General features: G+C 58.9%; 2 protein-coding genes and 1 pseudogene across 2 annotated transcripts; 2 read left to right on the forward strand and 1 right to left on the reverse strand.

Moving 5' to 3' along the window:
• Positions 1-2,335: 2,335 nt before the first annotated feature.
• Positions 2,336-4,967, forward strand: LOC116881915 (annotated as a pseudogene).
• A 2,691-nt stretch (positions 4,968-7,658) lies between these two features.
• SPRN (shadow of prion protein) lies at positions 7,659-9,248 on the forward strand. The gene is made up of 2 exons (XM_032882038.1): positions 7,659-7,756; positions 8,713-9,248. Exon 2 carries the CDS (start codon positions 8,728-8,730, stop codon positions 9,169-9,171), a length of 444 nt encoding a protein of 147 aa, XP_032737929.1. The 5' UTR covers positions 7,659-7,756; positions 8,713-8,727; the 3' UTR covers positions 9,172-9,248.
• Positions 9,249-12,087: 2,839 nt separating this feature from the next.
• On the reverse strand, positions 12,088-26,486 carry MTG1 (mitochondrial ribosome associated GTPase 1). The gene is made up of 11 exons (XM_032882036.1): positions 26,324-26,486; positions 25,016-25,080; positions 22,281-22,385; positions 20,021-20,101; positions 19,436-19,492; positions 19,023-19,113; positions 17,623-17,684; positions 17,050-17,146; positions 16,721-16,802; positions 12,653-12,765; positions 12,088-12,282 (listed from the first exon to the last, which is right to left on the reverse strand). Exons 1-11 carry the CDS (start codon positions 26,433-26,435, stop codon positions 12,149-12,151), a joined length of 999 nt encoding a protein of 332 aa, XP_032737927.1. The 5' UTR covers positions 26,436-26,486; the 3' UTR covers positions 12,088-12,148.
• Between the last annotated feature and the right edge of the window lie 64 nt (positions 26,487-26,550).

Genomic DNA, 26,550 nt, shown 5'->3' on the forward strand with positions numbered 1-26,550 from the left:
AATTAATGTAAGTTACTAGCACTAGAGGAAACTGGTTATTGCGTGTATGGGAACTGTCTGTAATACCTTTGCAACTTTTTCATAAATCTAAAACTGTCCTAAAGTAATTTTGAAAACCGTTCATCAAAACACATCCTAAAGGAACTGAAAAAGAGTTCCTATAACCTGAAGAAAGATATTTGCAAAAGATGCTAAAACTTACAAACCACTCATGAAAGGAATCAAAGATACCATGATTACATAGAGAAATGTACCATGTTCATGGATTGGAGAATATTGTAAAGACGTTAATGCTCCCAACCTAACCTATAGATTCAAAAAAATTCTGGCAGAATTTTTATAGAAAAAACAAGCTGAGTCTAAAATTCATGGAAGAGAAAAGTAGCTAAAAGAGCCAAAGCTATTTGGAAAAAAGAACAAAGTCAGAGAAGCCACAGTACCTCAACCCGGTTGCGAGGCCCATGAAGCTGTAGTAATCAGTGTGGTATTGGGGAAAGATAAACATGTAGAAGTGGATTGGGCTAGAGAATCCAGAAATGACACCCACACAAAGATGAAAGGTAATTCAATTTTCAACACACAGTGCCAGAACAAATCAGCTATCCATATGCAAAAAACGAACTTCGCTCTGTAATCCACACTCAAAATGGACCAATGACCTAAGTATGAAACCTTAGACATATGGAGAAAATGTTCATGCAGCAAAAACTCCTTCAATACAACATTAAAAACACAATCCATAGAAGAAAAAAGTACAACCGGATTTCACCACCTGCAGAACTTCTGATCTTTGAAAGACTATTGGTCAAGTCGAAATACAAGCTATGATTGGGGGTGGGGGGCATTTACAAATCAAATCCCTGATGGAATATCTGTGCTCAGAATTTAAAATTCCCAAACTTGAAAGGTAAAGAAACTACCAACTGAATAAGCGAGTGGGTGTAAGAGTTGAATGGGCATTTCACCGAAGACTGGGTAGTGAGCACACAGCCAACATCAGCAGTCAGTGGGAAATGCTGGTAAACACCGTTGGGAGGGGCACCTGGCTGGCTCAGTCCAGAGCTCGTGCAATCCTTGATCTCTGGGTTGTGAGTTCGAGCCCCACGCTGTTTTTAAAAATCTTTTTAAAAACCCAACACCACAAGGAGATACCCCTACAAACTTTTTAGAGTGACAGTTTTTCAAACTCTATATCAAAGGCCAAGTGGCATAGCCACTCTGGACAACAGGTCAGCAGCTCCTTCCACAGTGATACTGTATGTGTTTAACAGCTGTTTCTGGATGTTGGACAAGAGGCAGTGCAGGACCGTGTCCCTAGAGGGCAGGTAAAGGGACAGGAGTTCTGGGTGTCATGCATGGTTTGGGAGCCAAAGGGAAGAGACACACACCGGAGCTCGGGACACTGAGGCAGGTGTCAGTGTGAGGGAGGACTGGACTTGGACTCCCACTTCTAGCCAAGATGGAATACAGAAATTGGATTTACCGTCCCACCTGGAAGGAAACAGACAAAATTGTGAAAGAAAAAAAAAAGTGGTTTTCAAGACCCTGAAGTGAGGCAATGAAAAGATAGTGACCCTGAGAGAAGGGAAGCAAAGAGACGGTTTCAGGTTTCCTGGCTCACTGTGAGGTTTTCAAGCCAGCAGACAGGGAGGGGGACCAGGCAGAAGGAGCCAGAGCCCCCAGCTGCCCCGACAGGCGGACCTCAAGCAAATGCAGCTGCCCAGAAGAGCAAGGATCTCAGTGACAGGAAAAGGCAAGACCTGAAGGACAACATAGAGCTGGACACCCTTCCCTACAGTCTGAACACAGGCGGCACTAAAAGATCTTGTCCTAATTAGAACACTTGAAGCAGCAGGGGAACCCCAGAGAGTGGGCGCTGGGAGAGGGGAGCCCAGGGTCGGGGAGGAAAGGAGCTGAGGTTTACAGTGGTTGGTTAGCTGCGTTACTTTGTAACCAGATGAGTAAAGGGCGCGCCTGGAGAAGAAGAAACTGAACGTCCGCGGAAGGGCCCTGAGACTGGGGGCGGGTCTGCGGCCTGGCCTCCCCCGCGCCTGGCCGCCTGGTGGGCAGGCGACCTGCAAAGACCTATTTGTCGCTGAGGAGAAAGGGAGCAGGTCGGACCCATCCCTCCGGGGACCCGGCCGCGCCCTTCGCAAATTGCTCGGAGAGTCCCGAGAGTCCCGCGCAGGTGGGAATTTGCAGTTAGAGTCCTCCCGACCTGGAGCCGCACACCTGGGAGGGAGGCAAGGCCGCGAGCGAGCCTGGTAAAAGCCGCCTGGGTCCAGAGGCAGCGGGGCGGAGGGAGATGCGGCGAGCCTCCCCACAGACGCTCGGAGACCCGCGGAGACCCGGCGGAGGCCGCGCATCTTGTGCGGGGGCGAGGTTGATCTTGAGGCAGGGGCCTGGGGAAGGCGAGGCGGCGGGTTCCGGGAGGGTCTCCAACACCTTCCGTCAGCCTGGGCGGCACAGAGCGCGGGGCAGGAGCTCCTGGACCCCAGCCCCCGGCGGCCTCAGCCCACGGGTCCAAGAGCGTCCCACCGACCGAGGCCCACCCTCTGTCCTGCGGACACTTCGCCAAGAATTTTGGGGGGCCGTCCCCCCCTCTCCGCACCCGGGCCTGTGTCCCCACCAGCTCAGAGCGGCCTGCGCAGCCCACCCTCCGTCAGCCCGCTCCCCGCAGGGCTGAGCGGGTCGCGGGGGTGGGGGGGCAGCTCCATCAGCGCGGTCCCCTCCCGGGGTGAGCAGGAGCTTCCGGCTCCCCCTCCCCCCAGAGGGGCGGGAAAGCCTGGAGGAGCCCCTGGGCCGCCGGTGGGGACAACCACCCTCTCCCTGAGATATGGCCATCATTCAGACACCTAACTTCAGGGGTGTCTTACCAAAGTCCCAAACAGCACAGCCCCTTAGCGGCTCTGAGTGGACCGCTCTGTCCATCCCCAAACAGCCATTTTGCTGCTCAGAAAACACAGGTTAAAGACCTCAGGCTGGCTCAGGCATGGTCTACTTGAGGACATCAGAGCTGGGGATGAGCCTCCCTTCCTTCTGCAAACCCCCTGGCAGCTTGGCTCAGCCCTAGAGAGCTCACTGGCGGTCAGACGGAAGTGGTGTCCTTCCCCAGGCAGGAACAACAGGAAGGAGCGTTCTTCTGGAAGGAGACCTGGATGAGGCCAGGAAAGTGCCCAGGGACACAGCCCGAGAAGACACAGTGGGCAGAATGGGTCTTGTCTCTTGCTGTGTGTGTTGTGCACACCTAGGGGTGTGTGTGTGGAAGTATGTATGCACCTGCAGAGGAGATGTGGAGGGGGGTGCACACCTGGGAGTGTGTAAGAAGTGCACACCCGGGGGGTGTGAGTGCACCTGGAAGGATGGGCATTTGTGCATAAGTGCGCACATGCATGCACACACACCTGGCCCTGTACTGGGGTGGGGGGGCAGGAAGAGCCTACGCCTGTGGGCTTCTATAGGAAATCGGGAGTAAGAGTATCTGTAGCCAAGGCCCCTCTGCCGGGTGCTAGATCTGGGAAACTGCATGTTGGACTGGGGGTGGGGGTGACAGGTCAGTAGGGCAGCACCTTGGAGAGCGGACATAGCACACCTGTGTCTCTCTGCTGTTCCAGGGTGCTCAGAAGAGACCTCCCCACCAGGGAGGGCGATGAACCACTCCACTGAGACCTTGGTGACAGAATTCATCTTGCTGGGCTTCCCAGAGCTGTGCCACCTTCGGGGGCTGCTTTCCGGGTTATTCCTCACGATCTACCTGGTGACCATCCTGGAGAACCTGGTCATTGTGCTGACCATCCGAGCCAGCCAGCAGCTGCACACACCCATGTACTTCTTCCTGGCCAACCTGTCCGTGCTGGAGACCCTCTACACCTCGGTCACCGTCCCCAAGCTGCTGGCTGACCTCCTGGCACGGGTGAGGACCATCTCCTCCTCAGGATGCCTCACCCAGCTGTTTCTCTTCCTCTCGCTTGGCTCCTCTGAGTGCTTCCTCCCGGCCACCATGGCCTGTGACCGGCACCTGGCCATCTGTCGCCCGCTGCACTACCCAGCCACCATGAACTGGCTGCTCTGTCTGTGCCTGACCCTCAGCGCCTGGCTGGGCGGCTTCCTGGCCTCTTTCGTGTCCGTGGCTCTCATCTCCCGCCTCAGGTTCTGTGGCCCCAATGTCCTCAACCACTTCTTCTGCGACATCTCACCCCTGCTGTAGCTCTCCTGCTCTGACACCACTACCATCGAAATTCTGGACTTCGTGGCAGCCCTGGCTGTGCTCGCAACCTCCCTGCTGGTGACCATGGTCTCCTATGCACACATCCTGGTCACAGTGCTGAGGATCCCGGGCTGGGCCTGGCGCCAGAAAGCCTTCTCCACCTGTGCCTCCCACCTGGTGGTGGTGGCCACCTTCTTACTACACCACCACCATTTTCATGTATGCCCGGCCTCACACTGCCAGCTCCTTCGACATCAACAAGCTGGTGTCCGTGATCTACTCAGTTGTGACACCACTGCTCAACCCCATCATCTACTGCTTGCAGAATAGAGACGTCAGGGAGGCTCTGACCAAACTCCTCTGAGCCCCTGGTCCCTCCCGAGCACCATCTGCAGGAGGCAGAGCTCCCTAATGCCTCTCCTCTCATCTGCTCACAGCCTCCGGCCCGCCACCAGGCAGCCCACAGCTCTCTCACTCTGAGCCAGTGCTGCCAGGAACCCAGGGTGCCCATGAGAGCATCTGGACAAGCGGGGTAAAGGCGAAGCTTCCTGCCACCTCTCCCATCAGCACCTGAGGGGGAACAGCTCCTCAGCAGGGCCCTGAGCCCTGGAGGAGCACAGACCCCAGCTCCATTGTCACTCCCTTCCCCACCTGGGACAGGGCCAGATTCCATGGTGGCCAGCCCCACTTCCCGGCCCTCCTGGGTCCTACCTGCCCTGTTCCTGAGCCCACGTGGATGGCCTCCATGGCCTAAGCAACCAACCTCGGCCGGCCGGACAGTGAATGAAGTGTCTGGGCAAGGCCAGATGGTGCCGTAGGCCACACACTTGCCACCTTTCCTCAGAAACAGGAATGTCATTTGACTTAAAACTTGGTGGGTCTAGTGAGTAGGTGGCATGTCCATACTTGGCTTTTCTGCCTTTTCTTTGTTCTCTGGCACTTAGTGGCAGAAATTGGGTTGATCCAGCACCTTCCTTCTTACTGGGCTGCTGTCCCTGGTCAGGGAGAGTGGCTCTGACTCGAACCCATTGCTTCCCACACTCCAAGCCCTCCCCTGCCATGGCCCCAGGCGCGACGTGTTTGGTGTCCACCCTGGGACAGTACGCGTGTATCTGCAAGCGTGCCGGCTTGCTCGGCATTGAGAGTTTTGAATTCATGGAATGATTTGGTGCTGTAAATATTCTCTTACTGCGCTGCTTTATTATTTTGAGGTTATGTCATTAAGTACGTGAACTTTAGAACTGTGTTGTCCTCTTCCTAAATTTAACCTTTTGTCATTAAGAAGTGTTACTCTTTGTCTCCAGTGACACTTCTGCCTTCCTCCGTCAAGCTCCAAGTCCGCTCCGTCTGACGGCAGCAGAGCTGTGTCAGCCTCCCTTCCATTCATGGCTGCTTGTGTGACACTTTCTGCGCCTCTTGGCTTCTGACCAGTGCTGTCATCAGCTCTGTGAACCACACTTCTGGGTTGTCGGCTGCTCCCTACATCTGTGGAGAAATCAGCTTGTTTTTACTCCTTTTAGGTATTTGGGTTTCCCCCACTTCTGGAAGCTTTCAAGGTCTTCCGACAAGAAGTGTGGTGCCTGGTCCCCAGGCTGTGCTTTTCTCTGTCTTTATCGCATCTGGAGTGTGTGATGTTTCCAGAATTGTGCCTTGCCTCATCAGTTTTGAAAATGTCCAGCATGTGCCCCTCAACACTGCCTCTGCCCCAGCCCTTCGCTGCTCTCCTTTGGTTCCCCACATCCACATGGGGTCCCCATGGGTCCACGTGGGGCGGGCCTGCGGCAGCCTCCCTTATATGCCAGCAGCCTGTTGTCTTGCTTTCTCCCCGGGCTTTCTTCGGGGTTCTCCTCATCTTCCAGGTCACTAACCCTCCCTGGCCAAATCTAAGCTGCGCTTTTAAGTGTATCTTTTCAGTTCTAGAATTTCCATTTGGTTCTTTCCGTTTCCCACTCTCTGTCCCCTTCTCCGTGTTGTTCTATTCCTGTAGGCACATGTGTGTTCCGCCGTGAGTCTATCAGTGATCCTGGTTTGCCTGCGTGGCTGTTTCTTGCCCAGACTAGTAGTCTTATTGCCGTGACCTTTTATAGCGTCTTAATATCTGACAGGGTGTCCTTCTTCTTTGATCTTGTTTTTCAAAATGACTTATATGAGTACTTCTTTTACTTTTCCATATGGACTTTAGAAACCCTCGAGTTCTCTATGACGTTCCTCAGGCCGCCATAACAGAGTGCCATAGTTGGGATGGCTTAACACTAGAAACTCATGTTCTCATGGTTCTGGAGGCTGGAAGTCTGGGACAGCATGTGCACAGGGCTGGTTCCTTCTGAGGCCTCTCACCTTGGTTCACAGATGTCTGCCTTCTCCCTGTGTCCTCACGTGGCTGTCCCAGTGCTTGTCTGTCTCCTGATGTCCTCTTCTTGTAAGGACAGCAGTCAGATTAGATAAGGGCCTGCCTCCTAATCTCACTCTACCTTAATTACCTCTGTAAAGACCCCGTGTCCAAATACAGTCACATTCTGAGGTCCTAGGGGTCAGGCCTTCAATACAGGAATTGGGGGGCCAGGACTGTGCGTGAAGCAGCAGTTCGGAGCCTCTGGGAATCGAGAGGGTCTGATGGAAGCTAAGAGAGGTCACGTCACACCAACAAACCGGTCCCGTCAGGTCACGGTTGAAGAGGTCCTGCAGTCCACCCCTAGAGCCATCGGGAGAGCTGGGTGTCCCCAGGCGGAGTGGCTGGGTGGGGTATCCACAAAGATGGAGAGCAAAATGGCGCCACGTGAAGGAGTCCCAGGGTCATATCCAGCAGGGACCGGGAAGGCTGGCTGGCTGGGGCACCTTGCTGTGCAGTGGCCACCGGGAGGGCTCCCTGAGGGATCTGAGCAGTGGCACTGCAGGATGGTTAGAAGGTCACCCATTATCTCCTTTCTGGATACCCGAGGGCCCTGGAAAACCATCCTCTCCTCCAGGCGCCTCCCAGTGAAGAGCACTGGACACCAGGATCTAGGGCTCTGGGGCTGCCCTAGCATTTTGTGGCCCCTGTCTGGGACACTTCGCCAGGGGCAGGGATGAAGATAGGGAACCAGAGAGGGTGAGGAGGGTGGGAGAGGGGTGGAGTGTGAGAGGAGGTGGGGAGGAGGGGTGGAGTGAGGATGGAGGGGGTGGGGTGCTGGGTGCAGGAGAAAGGGGATGGGGTTGTGTGCCCACTGGGTGGTGGGGACAGAGTGGCGTGGACGCGAGTGGAATCAGGAGATGGGGTGGGGGGCCGGCGGGGTGGGGGTAGGAGTTCGGACGGGGTGCGGCGAGGACCAGGTGCTGGGAAGGGAGAGGGGCTGCGCGCTCCTCTCAGACTGCCTCTTTCTCCTCCCTTCCCGTCTCCCGGGGGATGAGCCTCCGCGTCTGCCCGCCCCCAATCCTAGGGCGGAGGCCTCGCGCACAACCCAGACTCCGCTCTCGGGTGCAGGGTCTCCGCCGCAGCCCGCTCCCTCCCGCCCTGCCGCGGCCCCTGGAGCAGCCGCTCCGGCCCGCGGTTCCGACAGAAGCCCGCGGCGGGTAAGGCCGGGCAACGGGATCCGCGCGCACCGGAAGGCTGGGGCGGGCACCTGCGGGGCTGGGGATGGAGGCGCCGCGTGACGATCGGAGGCCCCGGGAGGAGGGTCGAGCCGCTACCCGGATACCCCGCGCCCGGATTCGGCCCTGCGTCGCGTCCCGGTCCCCCGCCCCAGCTGCTCGGCCGAGCGGTCGTGGGTGGGGGTGGAGCGTGGTGCGGGGGTGGGGCGGGAGGGAGCTGTGCCCTGGGTCCCGGCCTGCGGGGGCGGGGTCTGCACTGTGTCACGGCGCGAGTCCCTGCGCCGGCCTGCGCCCGCGGTGAGGCCAGGACCCCCCCGCTCTGGGTCTGCGCGCTGTGCACGCTGCCCCCAAGGGCCGGAAGAGCCTGACAGAGGCACACGCTTCGTCCTTTCTCCAGACGGTGATCTGGGTCCTTGGGGACCCTCGGTCCCTGAGACTGTGTCCTTCAAGTACATCCCCCACCCCCGTGTGGCCTCTTGTCCCAAGCCGTGGAGGTTGTCCCACGGCAGCCCAGGATATGGGGCCCCCTCCCCCAGGCCTCAGGTCCCGACCGCAGGGAGTTCAGCACCCTCCGTTCTTTGCACCCACTCCAGCCCCAGGCACAGAATAACCCCGAGGTGCTCAACCCTCTCAACCTCCAGGTCACCCTTTCCTGGTTGCTGAACAGGACTCCCACCCTCTGTCTGGCCTGAACGCTGCTTCTCCCCGCCCACCCCAGCCCTGAGCCAGTCGCCCGCCAGATGCTGAGGGCTCCCTGTACTGCCAAATGCCGAGTCTCCTGTCCCCAAGCCCTGAGCCCGCTGGTCCCCCAGCCCGTGTCCAGGCCCTGAGCCCTTGTCCCCAGGCCCTGAGTCCCCTGGTCCCTAAGCCCCTGGCCCCAAAGCCCCTGGTCCCCTGATCCTCGCAGAAGCTGAGGTCCTTTCCCCGTTCTACCGCAGGTTTGCTCCACAAAGATGAACTGGACGGCAGCGACGTGCTGGGCCCTGCTGCTAGCCGCCACCTTCCTCTGCGACAGCGGTGCGGCCAAGGGTGGCCGTGGAGGGGCTCGCGGCAGCGCCAGGGGAGGGTTGCGCGGAAGCGCGCGCGGGGCCCCGAGGGTGCGCGTGAGACCGGTGCCCCGCTACGGAGGCTCCTCCCTGCGCGTGGCGGCAGCGGGGGCGGCGGCCGGGGCGGCCGGGGCGGCTGCGGGCCTGGCAGCGGGCGCCAGCTGGAGAAGGGCCCCGGGCCCGGGGGAACACGACCTGGAGGACGAGGACGCGGGACCAGGTGGCAACCGGACGGGCCAAGGCGTCTACAGCTACCGGGCATGGACTTCGGGCGCGGGGCCCACCAGCAGCCCCCACCTCTGCCTGCTGCTGGGCGGCGCTCTTGGCGCCCTGGGGCTGCTGCGGCCCTAGGCCCTACCGGGCTAGGGCAAGATCTGGCCCCCAGCCAGTGCCCTCCAGCAGGCCTCTCCAGCCTGCCCCAGAGACCTCCAGCCACTGAGCACCCCCTTCCCACCGCTGCCCACTGCCTCTGAACCAGGGAGCCCAGCTCCACCTCTCACCCAGAGGCAGCCTCCTACTCACAGCCCTGCTCAAGTTCCTCCCCAGCCTCCCCATTTCTCACCCTACCAGAGGCCCAGGGCCCATCAGCTCCAGGATGCCCCACCTACAACCAGGTCAGGGTCCTCCCCAGCCAGAAAGACGATGCCTGTGCTGCCATCATGACCAGCAGTCCAGCATCTCTCCCCAGCTGCCCAGAGAGATGTGCCAAACCAGGATGTTCAAGCCATCCCAGCTCCCTTGACCGCATCCTGGACCCTGACGGGGTGTGGACGTGCTGACCACTGAGCCAAGGGGTGGCCCTGAGGACACCGTGGCCCTCCCCCACAGCAGCAGCCAGTAGGGACCAAAGGCCTAGTGGCTCTGGGGAAGAAGGTTTCTCTCACAGGTTCTCGTGTGCCTACCACCTGTCCACAACAGGCAGTCTGGGGATTTCGGGGCCCACACGTGCCCATCATGGGTCTCTGGGTAATTCCCAGGGCACCCCTGCCACAGCAGCCACCCCAGAACCTTGCCAGCCCACCCTTGGGCCAGAGGTGTGCCCCCTCCCTGGACACTCTCAAGACCATGGACCCCTTGGGGCCACTTTGCTCCCACTTGAAACAAGTCACTCAACTCTTCTTGGGACCTATTTTGGGGGGGGAAAGCCACATTGTTTAACTTTCAAGAGCTTTTCCTTTCCTTTAAGGTTTAGGTTCACATTCTGGAATCAGTGCTCACTGGTCCTCAGGGACCGCACGGCCGCTCCCACTAAAGAGCCCTCCCGGGACAGCCAGCCGTGTTTCGGGCAGATCAGCAGCATGCGGCCCCCGGGGAAGGGGGGGTGTGAATGCGGCCGGCCCCGATCTCAAATCAGAACCAGCAACCAGCACGGCCACGAGGCAGGTCCCTGGAGGCGGACAGCGCCCAGGCCCAGCACCCGGCAGGCACAGCCAGATGCGAGAGTGCTCGGGCTCAGCAAAGCAAGGCCCCCGGAAGCCGAACCCCCACCAACACCTGTCTGAGCATCTGAGGCTGTGCTGGGGACAGGACAGACCCCCAGAGAGGCCTCTAAGGAAGTGCCAGGTGGGCCTGGCAAGGGTTTGCCTCTGGCGCCCAAGTACCCTCGGCAGAAAGCCAGTCCTTTGCTTCTCAGGCGCCCAGAGGCCCGTTTCCCTCAAGCCTCAGGCCTGGGTCACGGTCCACAAGCCCTGGGGGCCTTGGCTCTTTACCACTTCCTCCACTCCATATCCCACAGCAGGACAACCTCCCAGGCCCAGATCCTCTGGATCGCCCCGTCCTTCGGTGCTCACTGAAAGCCTCACCTGCCGCTGGGCTGCCTCCCAGAATATGCCCTCACACCCGCCCCTGGACCATGGGGCCTTCGGACTCAGCTGACCGATGCCAGCACCTCCCATGGGGGAGGGGGGAGAGGGCCTGCCCACTCTGCTTTCCCACAGCTGACACACAGGTCTGGTTAGGGTGAGGGTCTCCGAGCTACCAGCAGAACCCTGGACCAAGCATCACTCTCCAAAGGCCAGGACACAGAGCTGCAGGACACAGCTCTGCCTGTACCCACAGCGCCAGCCTTCTCGGGGCACAGCAGGCCCAGATGCCACTCCATCCATTCCAGATCACACCTGATGCGACCAAAGACCAGCATGGCGGAGCCCTGCCTGGGGCCTCAGGAGCCGTGCGACCAGCCTGCCGCTGCACCCGCGGGCAGGACAGCCTTGCCCAGGGACTCGGCTCTGTCTGAGGGGCCAGGAGCGGGGGCCCAGCCTGCCCGGCACCACGTGGTGGAGGTGGTGGAAACGGGACGCCCGAGTCAAGAGCTTCCATCACACACCAGCCTGATTCCGGGAATGTGTCCAGCACTCGGCACCGCCGCACGCTGGCGTACTTCCCGCTCTACTGGTCAGGGTTCCAGCGGGAAGCAGATGGTGCCCGGGGCCGGTCCCCTCAGGAGAGGCCAGTGTGTGCGCTCCGGGAGTGGGCACCTGCAGGAGGGGAGGTGCCCCACGGAGACTCTGGTGCTTCCAGGAAGGCCACGCCCCCACAGGACACCAGGTCCACCCCACCCCCTCCTTCCTCTGCCCTTTGCTGGAACGCAGGCTGGTAGGTCAAGGTCCCTGGGGAAGAGTCCCACCAACCTGTTAGCTTGAAGGTGCTCGGAGGCAGCAGGAAAGCTCTCGAGTCTCCACTGACCACACCAGCGACCATCGCAGCCCGTGCGCAGCTGGGGACAGACAGTCCGTGGGTTCTGCCACGGCTCCTGGAACCTCTGTCCATTTTGTGTGCACATTTTAGTCGTGTCGTGAAATAAACACTCTGTTGGCAAACAGATCCGTCTTTATTGCAGGACCCAGGGCATTAGGAGGACCTAACACGAGAGCCCCGACAACACGGCTCACATCCTGACTGTTCTGGCTGAGACACGGGCCTTAACATGTGGGCCCACAGTGCTACTGTGCACAACAAATGAGCCTCCAGCAGAGACAGGCCTTCTACAGCGCTTCAACTACAGACTGCGCTTCCAGCTCCGGAGAAAACGTCAGCTTCTCCCTAAGAGATACTCAGCAGGTGTGAGCCGCACAGGGACAGCTCCAACATGTCAGCAGTCCCAATGTCCAGCCCCCAGGCACCGTGCCCTGTGACCAGCAGCTGGCCAGGCTGTGGGGTGGCGGCAGGTACAGGCTCCTTCCTAGAGACGAGACCTGAGTACCGTACGGGGACCAGCATGGAGATTCTGGGAAAGGGAGTCCCAGCGTCAGCTTCTTGGGTGTGAGGATATCCCAATCTCTGGTGTCAAGGGCCAGGCTGGGGTGAGGCCCCTGCCAGCTGGACCCACTCAGGGGTCTGCCAAGGGGCGGCTCTGCAGGACATCCCTGTCCAGCATCACTGGGCCGAGCAGCCCGCTGCGGAAGGTCCGGAGGAAGTCTCGGGCTGCCGCGGGGTAGCTGGGCTGGATGACGTTCACGTCCCCTGGGGGAAACAAGACGGTCTGGGGAGGGAGGCCCGGGATTCAGACGCTCCCCTCCCTCCCATCCTCAGGGACTGGCGGTGGGAACCGGTGAAGCTTGGGCCCTAGGGCATATTCAGAAAGAAACTGGAGTCTGGACCGTGGCACCCAGACCTCAGGAGGCTCCCAAGGGGTAGGACACAGGGTGTACCCAGCGCGAGGCAGGGCCACCGTGCCCTCCTCCTCTCCAGGCTGGACCCCGAGTCCCCTCCTCTGCAGCACCTCAGTTTCCAAAACAGCCACGTGTGCCCACCACGCCCTCCCCGACAGCCGCAGCCGCTCCACAGGCTGGTTCTCCACGCCCAGCCCAGGGATGAGGCCTCCGCGTCTCACCTGTGCCTGTGAGCACCTTCACCTTCTGCGTCTTCCCCAGCCTCACAGCCACCCGCTTCAGCACACTGGCGACGTCATCACAGGCCCCGTCCAGGCCGTAGTGCTGCACGTACCTACACACACACCCACAGTCAGGGACAGCCAGAGCTGACCGGTGCTGGGCCATGCCCAGCTCTAGCAAGGACCCCTCCCATGGTCCCTGCCCTCGGCCGGCCATGGCCAGGTGCCCTAAGGCCAGCTTCCCCGCAGGAGCCCGTGGCTGCAACATCCACCCCATCCCTGAGCAGACTGGTGGCCTGGAGCCCTGGGTCAGCACGGCCAGCCACCAGAGGCAGCCGCACGAGGCCAGGAGCACCAGGATCACCAGCACTCTCTCCAGTGGAGAAGGCAGAGGTGTGCCTGGAGTTTTCTACAGCCCACGGACCAGCAGACAGCGCCCACCACTGCTGAGAACCGCCCGATGGCCCCCGTGAGACCCCTGTCCCACACAACTCCGGCTCTGGGCCTGATGAGGGAGGCCAGCACGGGGCCGGCACGGCCTACCCTGAAGGGCTGAAGGAGAAAAACCTCACCCACAGCCAAGCACCTGCCGAACCCCAGGGCCCGGGAAACTCTAGCCTGGACCTCCCCCCAGGCAGAGGAGACAGTGGATCTGCCCCACGGTCCACAGTGGGGAGCGGGGCTCAGGCACGAGCAAAGTAAGACACGGACCCAGCCCCCACGTGGGCATCAGAGTGCCCATCTCAGAGGGGTCTGAACCCTGAGAACGCAGGTCCCAAGTCCAGCTTCCGAGGGCGGCAGCCCCACAAGGCTTCTGTCCTGACGATCTTGAGAGCTGTCCCCGGAGAGCGCTCTCGCTAACGCAGCCGGGAGTGGCCGCACGCAGGGCCTCTGGAAATTCTCTAGAAACGCTGCAGGACTGCAGATGCCCAAACAGACTCCCACACAAATGAGGCAAAAAAATTAATTTGAAATTCTACCTCCATGCAAAAGAGAGTAACAGGAACTGAATTTACCTCCCCTGAAACAACCAAAGACACACAAAACAGTTTTCAAGGCACCAGGCATCAAGCTATGAAGAACATAAACAGGGACCCGGCACTGTCCTGCTCGGCACCTCGGGACCCCACAGGGCCCAGAGGGCTGCTGGAGCGGAGACACCAGCAGCTGAACCAGAGAGAGCAGAGCTGCCCGCAGAGAGAATGCCGGAACTCTGCTAGCCTCCATGTTTAGCAGATGAGGGCTCAGCACACGTGAGAAAGGGGATCCTCCGAAGCCAGAGGCCGGGCAAGACCGCCAGCAGGGCAGAGGGACACTGGCCCACACTCACACAGAGCCAGGAGCAGGTGGATGGGACACAGGGCAGGGGAGGGCGTCGTCCCATGCGGGGCAATGGCTCCAGACCCACAGGCCTGGAAGGAACTGCTTCCAGACAGTCGTCCCAAGTGAAGCTCAAGGATTCGTGCAGGAACTGGAAGACGCCTGTCACCCAAAGAGAGAGAAGTCCAAACGCCCAGCAGCCAGGCGTCCACCATGACGCACGGACAGTGGGGAACAGACTCATCATGAGGAGGAAAGCCATTCGCCGAAACCGTCCCAGACGTCAGGGTTAGCCGAGATGGCAGAGCGGTTTGTGTGACCATGGCCCACGTGTTACGAACTCAAGAAACACAGACCATGTGACACGCGCTGTGAGACACACACTGGGGGCATGAGCAGCAGGTCAGACATGCAGGGGTGCAGGTGCGTGGCCAACACGCGGGCATCAAGTCCTGAGGACAGGAGAAGGCAGTCGCTGAAAACACAGGAAGAAACTGTGGTCGAAAATCTGAGAAAAGCTCCAAAGCCGCAGACCCGAGAGCACAACAAACTCTCAGCTCAAGAAACGAGAAGCAAGCCGCGGCCATAAAACCAGCTAGAGGAAGAGAGACAGACATGACCCACTACTCATCGGAAACAGGTGAGAACAGGGTGGGCCAACCTCTTTCCAGTCCTGGAAACAGCTGTCCATCGGCCTTTCACGCTCAGTGCAAGTATCTTTCCAAAATGAGCGTGAAAGAAAGACGTCTCTGAACAACCCCAACGTGACCGTTCAGCAGCACACGCGCTGCGAGAGGCGTGACGGGAAACCCTCTGCCAGAGGACAGCGCACGGGGCCCGGACCCACGCCAGGGAGCGCGCGGCACCCATGAAACACCAAGCATCGGATCAACAGCCAAGGTCTGTTTCTTACGCTTGAAGTCTCCGTAAAAGCCAAACGCTGAAGCTCAGGCTTACAAGACGCATCCCAGTAAGACACAGAACAGCAAGAGCCCACAGATGCAGCGAGGACCGGAGACACACCGGCGTACAGAGCCTGCACTCGAGACACGCTCTGGTGTCACTCAGAGCTGCTCCTCAAACACCCAGGCAACCCCGCTAGGAGTTACAGACGACAGGCTGACAGAGGGGACAGAGGGACATCGTAACGTCCAATTCATCCAGGAGAGGGACGGAGGGAGGGAGAGAGGCAGGCGGATGCTGAGCAAGAGGAAAGGGAACGACGGACGGAGCAGACGGCGAGACAACAAATTTGGGTTTTTTTAAGATTTTATTTATTTGAGGAGCACTTGGGTGGCTGTCATCGGGAGTCTGCCTTCGTCTCAGGTCATGATCCCAGGATTCTGGGATTGAGCCCCGCATCAGGCTCCCTGCTTGGTGGGAGCCTGCTTCTCTCTCTCCCTCTGCCCCTGTTTGCGTTCCTCTCTCGCTGTCCCTGTCATAAATAAATAAAATCTTTAAAAAAAAAAAAAAAAGTTTTATTTATTTGAGAGAGTGTGAAAGAGAGAGCCAAGCAGGGGGAACAGCAGGCAGAGGGAGAGGGGGAAGCAGGCCTCCCGCCGAGCAGGGAGCCCCATGCAGAGCTCGATCCCAGGACTCCAGGATCATGATCTGAGCCAAAGCCAGATGCTTAACAACTGAGCCACCCGGGTGCCCCCATAAAATGGCAAGTTTGACCTGAAAACAATAATCACATTACATGTAAATAGTGCAAAGACTTAAAGTAAAAAACAGAAATGGTCAGACTGGATAAGAAACAAGACCTCACTGTACGCAGCCTGCAAGAAACACATTTTTAACATAAAGACACAATTAAAGCACAAAGTGAAAGGAGAAGCAAAGGGTCACCACGTTAACACGAAGAGCTGGTCACCGCGTCCCTGCCAGACGAGGCAGATGTCCGAGCAGAGAAAGCTGCCAGGACCACGATGGCCCTTCTGAGCGACGAGGGCATCAAATCAGGGGGACACGAGGACCCAAAGACTGTCCCCTGCACCTCCCAGCACAGCTTCAGAGTGCGTGAAGCAGACACACAGAGCCGCAAGGACAGACAGACCAGCCACAGGCAGAGACGTCAGTACCTTCTCTCGGCACCTGGCGGCAGAAACAGAAGGAAAGCCGGCAAAGCAGAAAAGGAACAGGAAAGATGGAACAGTAACCGATGAACTAAAAGACAGAAAGACAACGGAGAAAGTCACCGTGACCAAAAGCGCTTGGTAGAAATCAGTAAAAATGACGAGCGTCCGCGGCACTGAGGCCTCAACGCAACACAGGACGTCCAGGGAACTCCCAGCTCCCCGCACCCCCTGGCGAGAACAAACGGCGCATCAGTCTGTACCACAGAACACGGTGCGGCAGCCGCCAGGAAGGAGAGACACGCGGCGCGACACGGGCCACGACACGCGGCGCGGCACGGAGCAGTCTGGGAGCTGTCTTATCGAGCGCGGGGAACCACACTGTGGGACTCCATTCCTAGGACGTTCGAGGACAGGACAGAAGGCAGACAGCCACCAGCTGTGGCATGCGGGGTCAGGAGACCGTCTATAAAACGGGAGCCGGAGGGTAGGGAGGAGCCGTCCCCAAAGAGCACGAAAATTGGGGGTTTTCTTGACTGTGTAAGAGTCAAGGGTGTCACACGGCACAGAACGTGCAGTTTATCTAAGAACACGGGAATGCTGCTGTTTTCCTTAATGATGTCTGTCCAGGATGAGAGAGGACGGCCTGCCCAGCCCCCAACCCTCCACTCACCCAAAGAGCTGGTGCCTGTTGAGGGTGTAGAGAAGGTAGTCGGCCAGGGTCTCCTCCCCCACCAGGTGGTCCAGCACGGTTCCTGGAACCAGGAGGCCAGGCTGAGCCCCGCAGATCCGCCCGGCCTTGGCACTCAAGCGACCCCTCCCTGCTCAGCCTGAGACGCTGCGGCTCCTGGAAGCCCTGCCTCGGCGGTAAGCTCTCCAGACCTCGGTCTGCGGTCTGCGGGGTGAGAGCAGGGGCTGGCCCGCATCAGCTGGCCCACTTAGAGCAGGCACAACCCGTCAGGCCCAGCGGCAGGAGGGGGCGCAAAGGGGGCCCTGACTCACCGCACAGGGCCAGCTTCAGGCCCATCTCCACACTTTCAATCCGAGGGGACAGCACCCCAGGAGTGTCCAGCAGGAACATCAGTGGCCGGTCACACACCTGTAGACACAGAGGGCAGTCCGGCCAGCCGCCCCCTCCAGGTGCTCTGCTGGGTGGCCCCCAGAGCCAGGCTGCTAGGTTCTGAGGCTCTGAGGAGGTTCTGGGGCCCCATCCCAAAGGGTTCGTCCTTTTCAGGAAGCTCTCGGCTTCCCCACACCATCAGTTCCCACTGAGTTTGGAGAATAAATCCGGGCAATAGGTTCTCCTCCCAGGGCGTAAAGGGCGCGTGTGGACAGGCTGAGCTAAGCCTGGGAGAACAGGCCACCGTGTGACCTTGGGCAGGTGCTCGGCTCCCTCCTCCATAAAACAGGGGTGAGAGCGCACCCTCCCCCGGGTTTGATGTAAGGGCCCTCAGTGTGTGGCACATGGCTAGCGCTCAGGGAGAGCAGAGTGGAGAAGACAGGCCGCCCCACAGCCCTCGGGAAGCACCAGGCGTGTGTGTGCGGCACTCGAGACCCGGCAGCCGAGCCCCCTACCTGAATTCTGGACATCACAGCTCTGGTGATCCCGGGCTCGCCGCCGACCCTGGTAGCTTTTCCTGAAGGATGGAAACGGGCCGTCAAAGGTAGTCACACACAAAGCCTGGCACACAGGCTACCGGGTAAGAAATGATACACAAGGAACCCTACGAAGGCCCACAGGGGCTTGGGCTTGAGTCAACTCCAAACCAGCTCACAGCAGTGACTCTTCCACCAAAACTTCTTCCAAACACCTAGAAAGGTGCTCCAGGACCTGCCCAGGGACCAGCAGACAAGCACCTGACCGTGAAGGTCCCAAGAGAGCTCTCATGTCAGCACGCCAGCTGCCGCCTCCAGGACCTGACCCCATGCCCGACGCCAACCCTGCACGCTGCAAGTCCGTCCCCACAGCGCTGCCCGCGACAGGCCTGTGAGCTGAGTTCCTGTCCAGGGGGCCCAGTCAGCTCCAGAGTAAAGAGATCCAAGTGTCTGCCAGGCGTGCGTGGAAAAGCAAATTGTGGTCCAGAAACCCAACAGAGTATTACTCAGCCTTGGAAAGAAGGAAATCCTGCGGCAGCCGCAGGACGGACCCGAGGACATTAGGCTGACCACTAGCGCTGTCAGAAGGTCCAGACAGAAAGCACATTACTGGTGCCCAGGGCTGGTTAGGGTCTGTTTAAAGACTTCCAGCTGGAGACAATGGAAAAGTCTAGAATAGTGGGATGGATGGACAGCACTGAATATACTTCCTGCCACAGTGTTTATAAAAGCTATAATTAAAAAAATAAACTTAGAACAGAGAGTTTGGTGAGTCTGCAATGAGCACCGAAAACACCACCTGCAGACTAGCGGTTCAGGTCCACCGGGCTGGGGTCCGTGCACGGGCAGAGCGCCCATCACGGGTCTGGAGAGCAAGGCTAGCACGGCTCTGGCGCTAACCCTGCAAACCCTGAGCGCAACAGAAGCACAGCGAGCGGGCGAGCGTAACAGGCGCGTCTGCGCAACCCTAACACCGGGCGAGCACAGTCCGGAGGCGCCCGGGAGCTCCCGAGCCAGGAGGCAGATTTCCAGCTGGAGAGGGGCCTTCACCAAATGTCTCCTGCCTGACATCAGGTCCCATGTGTGCAGTGGCGGCCTGAGACCTCGGTGAGGACAAGACCACCAGAGAGTAGAGAAGTCATCCCCGCGTCAAACACCAACATCTCACGTTTGGGAAAGAAAGTACATTCAGTATAAGACGGGTAACAGGATGACTCTGTGTCACCACTTAACCTCACATCGGACACTTCACTGGGTCCTTTCAGGGCAGAGACAACCCCGAGGGCCGTGAGGCTCTGGCTATGGCAGTGTTGTCTGTTGTCGGGACTGAGACAACTGCTCGCCAGGGAGATGAAGGGCAGCAGCAGCAAAGGCAGGACCTTTCCCGAGGTGCTGTCTCCTGAGTGCGTTGATGAGTGAGGACTTGCCCACGTTGGGGATCCCAATCACCATGGCACAGTACTCCACGTTCTGCCAAGGCACAAGAGCAGGGAGTCAGGGGTCCACCCAGACCACCCATGGCCTCCTGTGGCCCATGCTGGGGGCCCCACAAGCCCAGGTTTGTGTTCAGGGGGAGGAAGACCAGGGTGGAGGCCCCGCCCGCCTCAGCAGGGCCACCCACCCTTCCTGCTGCGAGAAAAAGAACACGCAGGGCAGCTGCCCCTGCCCCCCCAGGCACCTGCAGCAGCAGAGAGAGAACCCCAAGGGGTCATGGCCCAGCACAAGGACTGCTCAGCCACTGCTAGCCACTGAGCCTTGACCCCTCAGCAGGAGGCACCAGCCCACAACCAACCTCTCCTCGATGATAGCGGTAGCTGCCCTCAACCAGTCCTCTGACCAGCGGCATGACCTGCAAAGCACAAACACCCAGACACTGGCTTTTTCTGGACTTCCGGGTGGCGTCCGCCCAGGTCCAGCATCAGGGAAGCAGGGCTGTCCACATCAGGACTTAGAGTGTGCTGGGGCCCAGGGATGGCGGGAGGCGGTGACCTGTGCCCCATCCTGTCCGTCCACCATCAGTGAGTGGGTCAGGCCCCCAGCGGGCGACAGCTCTGACCGCAGCCACTCCAGCCAAGCTGCCTATCAGCCAGTGAAATGATCCTCCAAATACGGCTGCAGACACGAGGCCCCAGACCCGCCAGAAGCCTGTGGGAGCCACGGCCCCGAGAGCAAACGACAGCCGCGCTGCACCCCTCGGACCGTCACAGGCTGCCCAGAGCCCACTTGCTCTCGCCCGGAGAGGAGCGTGCCCCCGGGCCCCCAGCAAACCCTGGACTGTCTCGAAACTCTGCTTCTTATAATAACATGAGATAACCTGTGGGATTTCTTAAATGTATTTAAGTGAAAGCACTGGAGAGTGAAACAGAGGGGCGCCTACCTGCTTGATATTCTCATCCTTTACACAGTTGGTGAAAACAACATTTTTTAGGCCTTCTCCTTCTAAATGTTGTATAATTTTCTGAAAGAGAATATTTCCATTTTATACAGTAAATGCAAATACGGGTGGTATACTATGCTAAGATCCAAGGATCTGAGACTGATCCCACCCCCACCCCCGCCACAGGCCAGGCTGTTCCCTGGCTTGGAGCCACCGCAGCAGGGTCTGGAGATGTGTCGGGCTGTGGGGGGGGGGGGGTGAGGGGGCAGGCGGTGCAGGCGCGGGAGCCCCTGGGAGTGTGAGGGTGAGGGTTAGGGTTAGGAGGCCCTGGGAGGGCAGGAGGGAGGTGTCCCAGTCAGGGGCCCTTGTACTCCGGGCTCCAGCAGGGACGAGGGTTCAGCACAGACATCACCTGCCTCTTGGGACTCAGGACCTTCGTGTGCAAGGGGCCACTTCCAGCAGCAAACAGCCCATTACACCTGAGTGTTCTGCCCAGCCCCCCTGTAAACTGAGGCATGACCCAAATCCAATCACAGAACATATCTGATGTTCTAAAAGCCCAAAGGTAACCTAAGGTTAATATGAAGTTGCCGGTCTCAGCATTAAGCAAAAGCAGTGTAGGAACCGTGTTTTTTAAACCAGTATGATGACGTTCGGCTAAACATATGGTTGATGCCTAAATGAACAAAAAGTCACTCACTAGTTCAGGTTTGTATTTTAGTTATTTGCTGGGTGATGCAGGTTAAGACACAGGCCACAGCAGACACATTTGAAGCCACGCTTGGAAGTACATAAATTCACAACACTGTGCTGACCCAGCACTCTAGGTAGACACGAGGGGCGTCCACGCGGGGCTCCACCCCTCCTCTCCAGGACCTCTGCCACAGCAGCACCTGAGAACAGCTCCCAGCCCGGGGAGACCCCGCTGTGGTCCTACAGTAGGTCACATCAGCGCCCAGCACTCTACAGAAATTAACATTTAAGGGCAGAAGCCATCACTGATTAAGACTCAAATCTCAACCAATAAAAGCAAAGCTTGTGATTAAATGACTACATGTGCACATGCACGGAGACCCACAGACACCCAGCTCCCGGAGGGCCTGAGCTGCCCCATCTGCACAGCGCGAAGGCTTGAAATGACCCCAGGTGCCTGCACCTGGGTGAGGGTCACTGCCGCTTGGATTCTCGACGAACAACTCTGGTGGCTTCCGTGTTGGATGTCTCCCTGGAAACCTGGAAACAGAGGCTTGTGGCTGGGGCTTACGTAACTCAAACATGCCACAATCAACAAGGAAACCTGAACCCAGGGGCGCCTGGGGGTCTCGGTCTGTTGAGCGTCTGACTCTTGGTTTTGGCTCAGGTCATGATCTCAGGGTCCTGGGATCGAGTCCCTCATCAGCTCCCTCCTCAATGGGAAACCTGCTTCTCCCTCTGCTTCTCCACCCCCAATCCCACTTGTGATCTCTGTCTCTCTCAAATAAGTAAACGAAAGGAAAGAAAAAAGAAATAATGGTTTTTAAAAACAAGAAAAGAAACCTAAACAACATTCTGGAAACAAAGAGCAAACTGCACCACTGACACCCTGACAGCAGCCGGGCTGCGACCCACAAGGCTTTGGTGCCAGCCCTTTGGGCAGGAAGAGCAGAGGAGAGTGCTTGAAAACAACATGTCCAGACCTCCATGTTTCTCGAACTTCTGCAACACATGGGAAAGCCCTGCCCTCGGTCACCTGGTGCCTCGTGTCCCCGATCCTGCCTACTTTGAAGAAGTCCCTTTGGGCCTCCCCACCCTTCTAGTTTCCAGCTCAGTGGCTATGCGGGGCTGGCCGGCTGGTGTGGGCGCCTGGGGCAAGCGCGGCCGTCACGGGAGACCTCCAGGTCAGTACCTGTGGCCTGAGCCTGTGGCCACTGGCCTCACACAGCCACTGAAATGTAGCTCATCCAAATGACGTAAACTGTGAACGTGCGGCAGCAACAGGAGCCACATGTCAAGTGCTCCCTGCCAGATGGGCCAGAGGCCACACGGTGGGGCATGGGACTCGGGCCCCACAGCCTGGCCACATCCCATGAGAGAGGTGCACCTTGGTCTTCTGGACTGTAGACACAGAGGGAGAATTGTCATTCTGAGAAACCGCGTGGAACAACTTTGCAAACAAAGTGCTGTTTGCCGAAGCAAGCCTGTCCCGGGAACCAGCCCCGCGCGCCTGCAATCCCAGACGCGGGAGCCCTGACGCGGACCGCGCCCGGACGGGCACCTTCACCTGCTGCTCCTTCAGATCCGCCAAGTCCATTTTGTTGAGGACCAGCACGTGCGGCTTAAGCCCAAGAGTTTCCTGAAACAGAGGATTGCGGCCGGAAAGTGGAATGTGGTAAAATTAAGGAAAAAACCCGTCAGTGCTTTCCCAGCCCATTAATTTATCTCATGCACCTTGTTACCCAGACTGACGCCACCTTCAGAAGGAAATCTGTAGAAGGGACTGAGCAGAGCAGGAAGCCCAGTCTCGGCCCGGCCAGCCCAGCCCCACACTCCCCACACTCCCCGCCGGCTGGAGAGAAGGACACCTCGTCGCAGCCACGTTCCCACCGCAGACATGCAGGACAGCGGCTCCCGCGTGCCTTCCCAAACGGGAACGACGGGGCAGACAGAAGGCGAAGCTCAGTGAGAGGCTTCAGAACTGGCTCTTCGTTCAGCTACCAAGGTGCAGAAGTCCAAAATGAATGATGTGACCACCCTACGGTGCAGCCAGTACTGCCCTAACCAGTTGACCTCCCACCGCTGCCGCCCTCTGGTGACTGCCAAGGAGATGAGGGTCCCCCGTGGAAACCACCCCTGAAGGTTCTGCCTCCTCGCCAGCACTGTCGGGCCCTTCCGCCCTCAGCCAGGGACCCTTAGGGAATCAGGACGGGTCCCGCCTCATGGGACCCGAACACGGGCAGAAGGACGGCCCCTAGTTATCCTCTGAACACTCAGCCGCTACCGCTGCTCCGTCTCCTACTGAGTCCAGGTGTGAGATCCCCAAGGCCTCCAGCACACCCTGGGTCTGGACACCTGTTAAGGGCTGTGCCCTCACCCACACAAAAGGACTTTCCGCAAATCTCACTCTTCGCTCAAGGGTTAAGCAATACCAAAAGCCCAGACTCCATCCCAGGGTCCCTAACGCAGCCTAGGTCTCCTTGCCATGTCCTGGGGGAAAAGACAGAGGTCTAGAAACCAAAAGGACAGATGTCCACTCGCTGCACAGTAACAACTATAGCTTTGTTGTTTTTGCTAATCAAACACAGGACTGCCAGCAAACACTTCTGCCCTGCATGGGATATCCTGTAAACCGACATATTTAGCCTACAGTAAGTAAACCTGACATCTTATTACAAAAGTTCCAGAGTCTGAAATAGTGGAAAACGGTCCCTCATCTGACATTCCTGAGCTGATAACAACTCTCACAGCAACACCTTCATCACGTAAAGAGAACCCAAACATACTCAAATACAATAAAAACAAGGTCTGAAAAGTGCATTCGTTACTGAACAAGATCACCGGGTCTTGCCAATGCATGCCTCAGGCCCGGAGGAAAATCTCACTGGCCAGCACGCTTACGTGAAGCTTGCATACGTCACCTAGGGGAACCCACTGCTGGACTGGACTGGAAGGTCTGGGTGTGCCAGGCAGAGGTCAGAACAAAGATGCTGCCCTACGCACCAATGCAGAGTGTCAAAAGACACAGGCCTGGACCCCACGCCAGAGATGCTGGTTAACTGGTCTGGAAAGGGGCCCAGACCAGGATTTTTTAAAGCCTGCTGGAGAAACCCTAGCGTGTAATGAGAGCTGAGAACCACTGCTTCAAGTGCCAGTAACTGAGAGGCGAGGGCACCAGCCTGGTACAGCAGACCAGAGCAGAGACCGGAAGAGGAGGCAGACGCAGACCAGGTAACACCAGGAATGCCTCCTGCTGCCTGAGCACCATGCGACCCAGGACGAAGGGCCTCCTCTTCCCACTAGGGTGCCGCACCCAGTTCTGGGAGAGTTGGAAGCAAGAGGTCTCACGCCATAAGCAACTCTGTGACACCAGCTGCATGTCCTATAATTCAACTCAACTCGAACACTATCTACATGGAGAAAGAGTCAGATCCCACAGGCTAGGGGCTCAGTCCCACACATGCCCCAAGGTGCCTATCACAGTCCAGGCCATCACCTGTGCTTCTGACCCACAACCCCTCCTTGGATTCAGTGAGTTTGCCAGAGTGGCTCACGGAACTCAGAGAAAACTTTACTTACGAGATTACTGGCTCGCTACAAAATGACGACTCAGGAATAGCCAGATTCCGCCACATACGTACAAGGCCGTGTTATGCAGGATGGAGCACAGAGCCTCCATGCCCTACCTGTGCCACCCGGGCCGCCCGGGCGGCTCAGTCAGTTAAGCATCCAACTGTCCATTTCAGCTCCGGTCGTGAGATCAAGCCCTGTATCAGGCTCAGCACTCAGTGCAGAGTCAGCTTGAGACCCCCTCTCCCTCTCCCCCTCCCAGCCAGTACTTGCATGTGTGCCACACCCCCCTTCTAAATAAAATCTTTTTTTTTTTTTTAATAATAAACACGCCCCTCTCCCTCTATATCCACGTTTGCGAACCCAGAAGATCTCCAAACCTTTTTAGGTCTTAATTGAGGCTTCATTATGCAGGGCTGATTAATTAAATCATTGGCCATCAGCAATCAATCCAACCTCCAACCCCACACCCTCCCAAAGGTCAGGGGGTCCGGGGGTGGAACCAAAAGCTCCACTCCTCCAACGGCAGGACTGTTTCACGGGCAACCAACCCTCAAACCTAGGTGACTTAGTGGCTTTCCAAAAGTCACCCCATCGACAGACACCTTTATCCCTCTCATCACTTGGGAAATACCCAGGGCTTTAAGAGCTCTGTGCCAGAAACAGGGACAAAGACCCAACATACACGTATTTCTTTTCCCACGTCACAGGATCACAACCACGGAAGGATATCCGGGCGTCATGGACCTCGATGATACAGTCCACCAGCTTCAGGCGGCTCTGCATCTTCTTCAGCCCTGGAAAACAGAAGGGGCCTAATGGGTTTAGCCAGGACAGGTTTAAGGGGCACCTGGGTGGCTCAGTTGGTTGAGCGACTGCCTTCAGCTCAGGTCATGACCCCGGAGTCCCCAGGATCGAGTCCCGCATCGGGCTCCCAGCTCCATGGGGAGTCTGCTTCTCCTTCTGACCTTCTCCCTCTCGTGCTCTCACTCTCTCAAATAAATAAACAAAATCTTTAAAAAATAATAATAAATAGGATAGCTTTAAACCCAGCGGTCACGAATGACACGCCACCACAAACCACCCAGAAAAGAATCCATCTGAGGGACGTGTCCTGAGTCGCGTGAGGGAAAAGTGCCCGCTGAGTGCCTCCTTCCCGTTCAACAGCGGGGCTTCCGGGGCCTCCGGAAAGGGACAGCAGCACGTCTGACAGCACGTCTGACAGCAGCACGTCCTGAGGGGCAGCAGCACGTCTGGGCCCCACCCCCTGGGGTGGTTAACCTCTGCGGGTGTGGGTCTCAGCTACAGAAGCAGCACCCCGGCCTCCGCGACGCGCTGGGCCCTCCACGCTGCACGCAGGTGCTGCTGCCCAGGGATCCCCTCGGCCACTCCCGCGGCCCCCTCCGCCCCCGCCCAGGAGCCACACAAGGAAAGGAGCAGCGACGGCACCGCTCAGCGCCCCTCACGCCGCCACGCCGGGGCTTCGAGGGCGCCCTGGAGCACCGCACAGCCCCACCGCGCGCACCGCGGGAGCCGGAGCCGACCTCGGGACACGGACTGCGCGGCCCCCGGCCCCGTGCACCGCGGGCGCCCGAGCGCGCCAAGGGAGCGGCGCAGGAGCGGCCACCGCGGCCGGAGGCCCAGGGCTCCCCGACCGGCCGTTCGGCCAGGAAGGGCCTCCTAGGGCGGTCTGGTGGGACAGCGAGACCCTGCGCGGTAAACGTGCTGCGGTGACCACGCGGCTCGGAGAGGACCCGCCGCGGCCACTGCGCTTCGTCCCCAACGTCCGAGCCGGAACGCGTCCCCGTGTGGCGACGGGGCGACGGAGGCTTCGGGAAATACGGCGGCGAAGGGACCTGCTGGGACCCAGGGCCACCCCAGGGCACGCCTGCCGTCCCCCGCCGCCGCCCGCCCCACGCGCGGTCAGCCCGCCGAGCCAACGGTGCTGGGGACGCGGGCGGGCGGGGACGCCGGGGCCGCCGGGGCCGGACGCCGGGGCCGCACTCGCGGGCAGACGGACCCCCGCGCCGCGCGCCTCACCCTTTGCCATGTGTCCCGGGAACCAGCGCGCCACGTCCCGACCGCCCAGCGGGAAGCTCTCTCGCCAGGCGGCCCCGGCGGCGCCGCAGAGCGCGTGCAAGGCCACCCGCATGGCGCCGTGTCCCCAGCACAGCGAGGCGCGGGGGGACCGCTCCGGCGACGGACCTCCCCGCCCGCCCCAGGACCCGGCCCTGCAGTTCCGGCGCTTCAGGGGCCGCTGGGCAACT

The sequence above is a fragment of the Lontra canadensis genome, unplaced genomic scaffold, assembly GCF_010015895.1.
Source record: "Lontra canadensis isolate GAN:19392208 unplaced genomic scaffold, GSC_riverotter_1.0 scaffold79, whole genome shotgun sequence".
Taxonomy (NCBI): Eukaryota; Metazoa; Chordata; class Mammalia; order Carnivora; family Mustelidae; genus Lontra; species Lontra canadensis.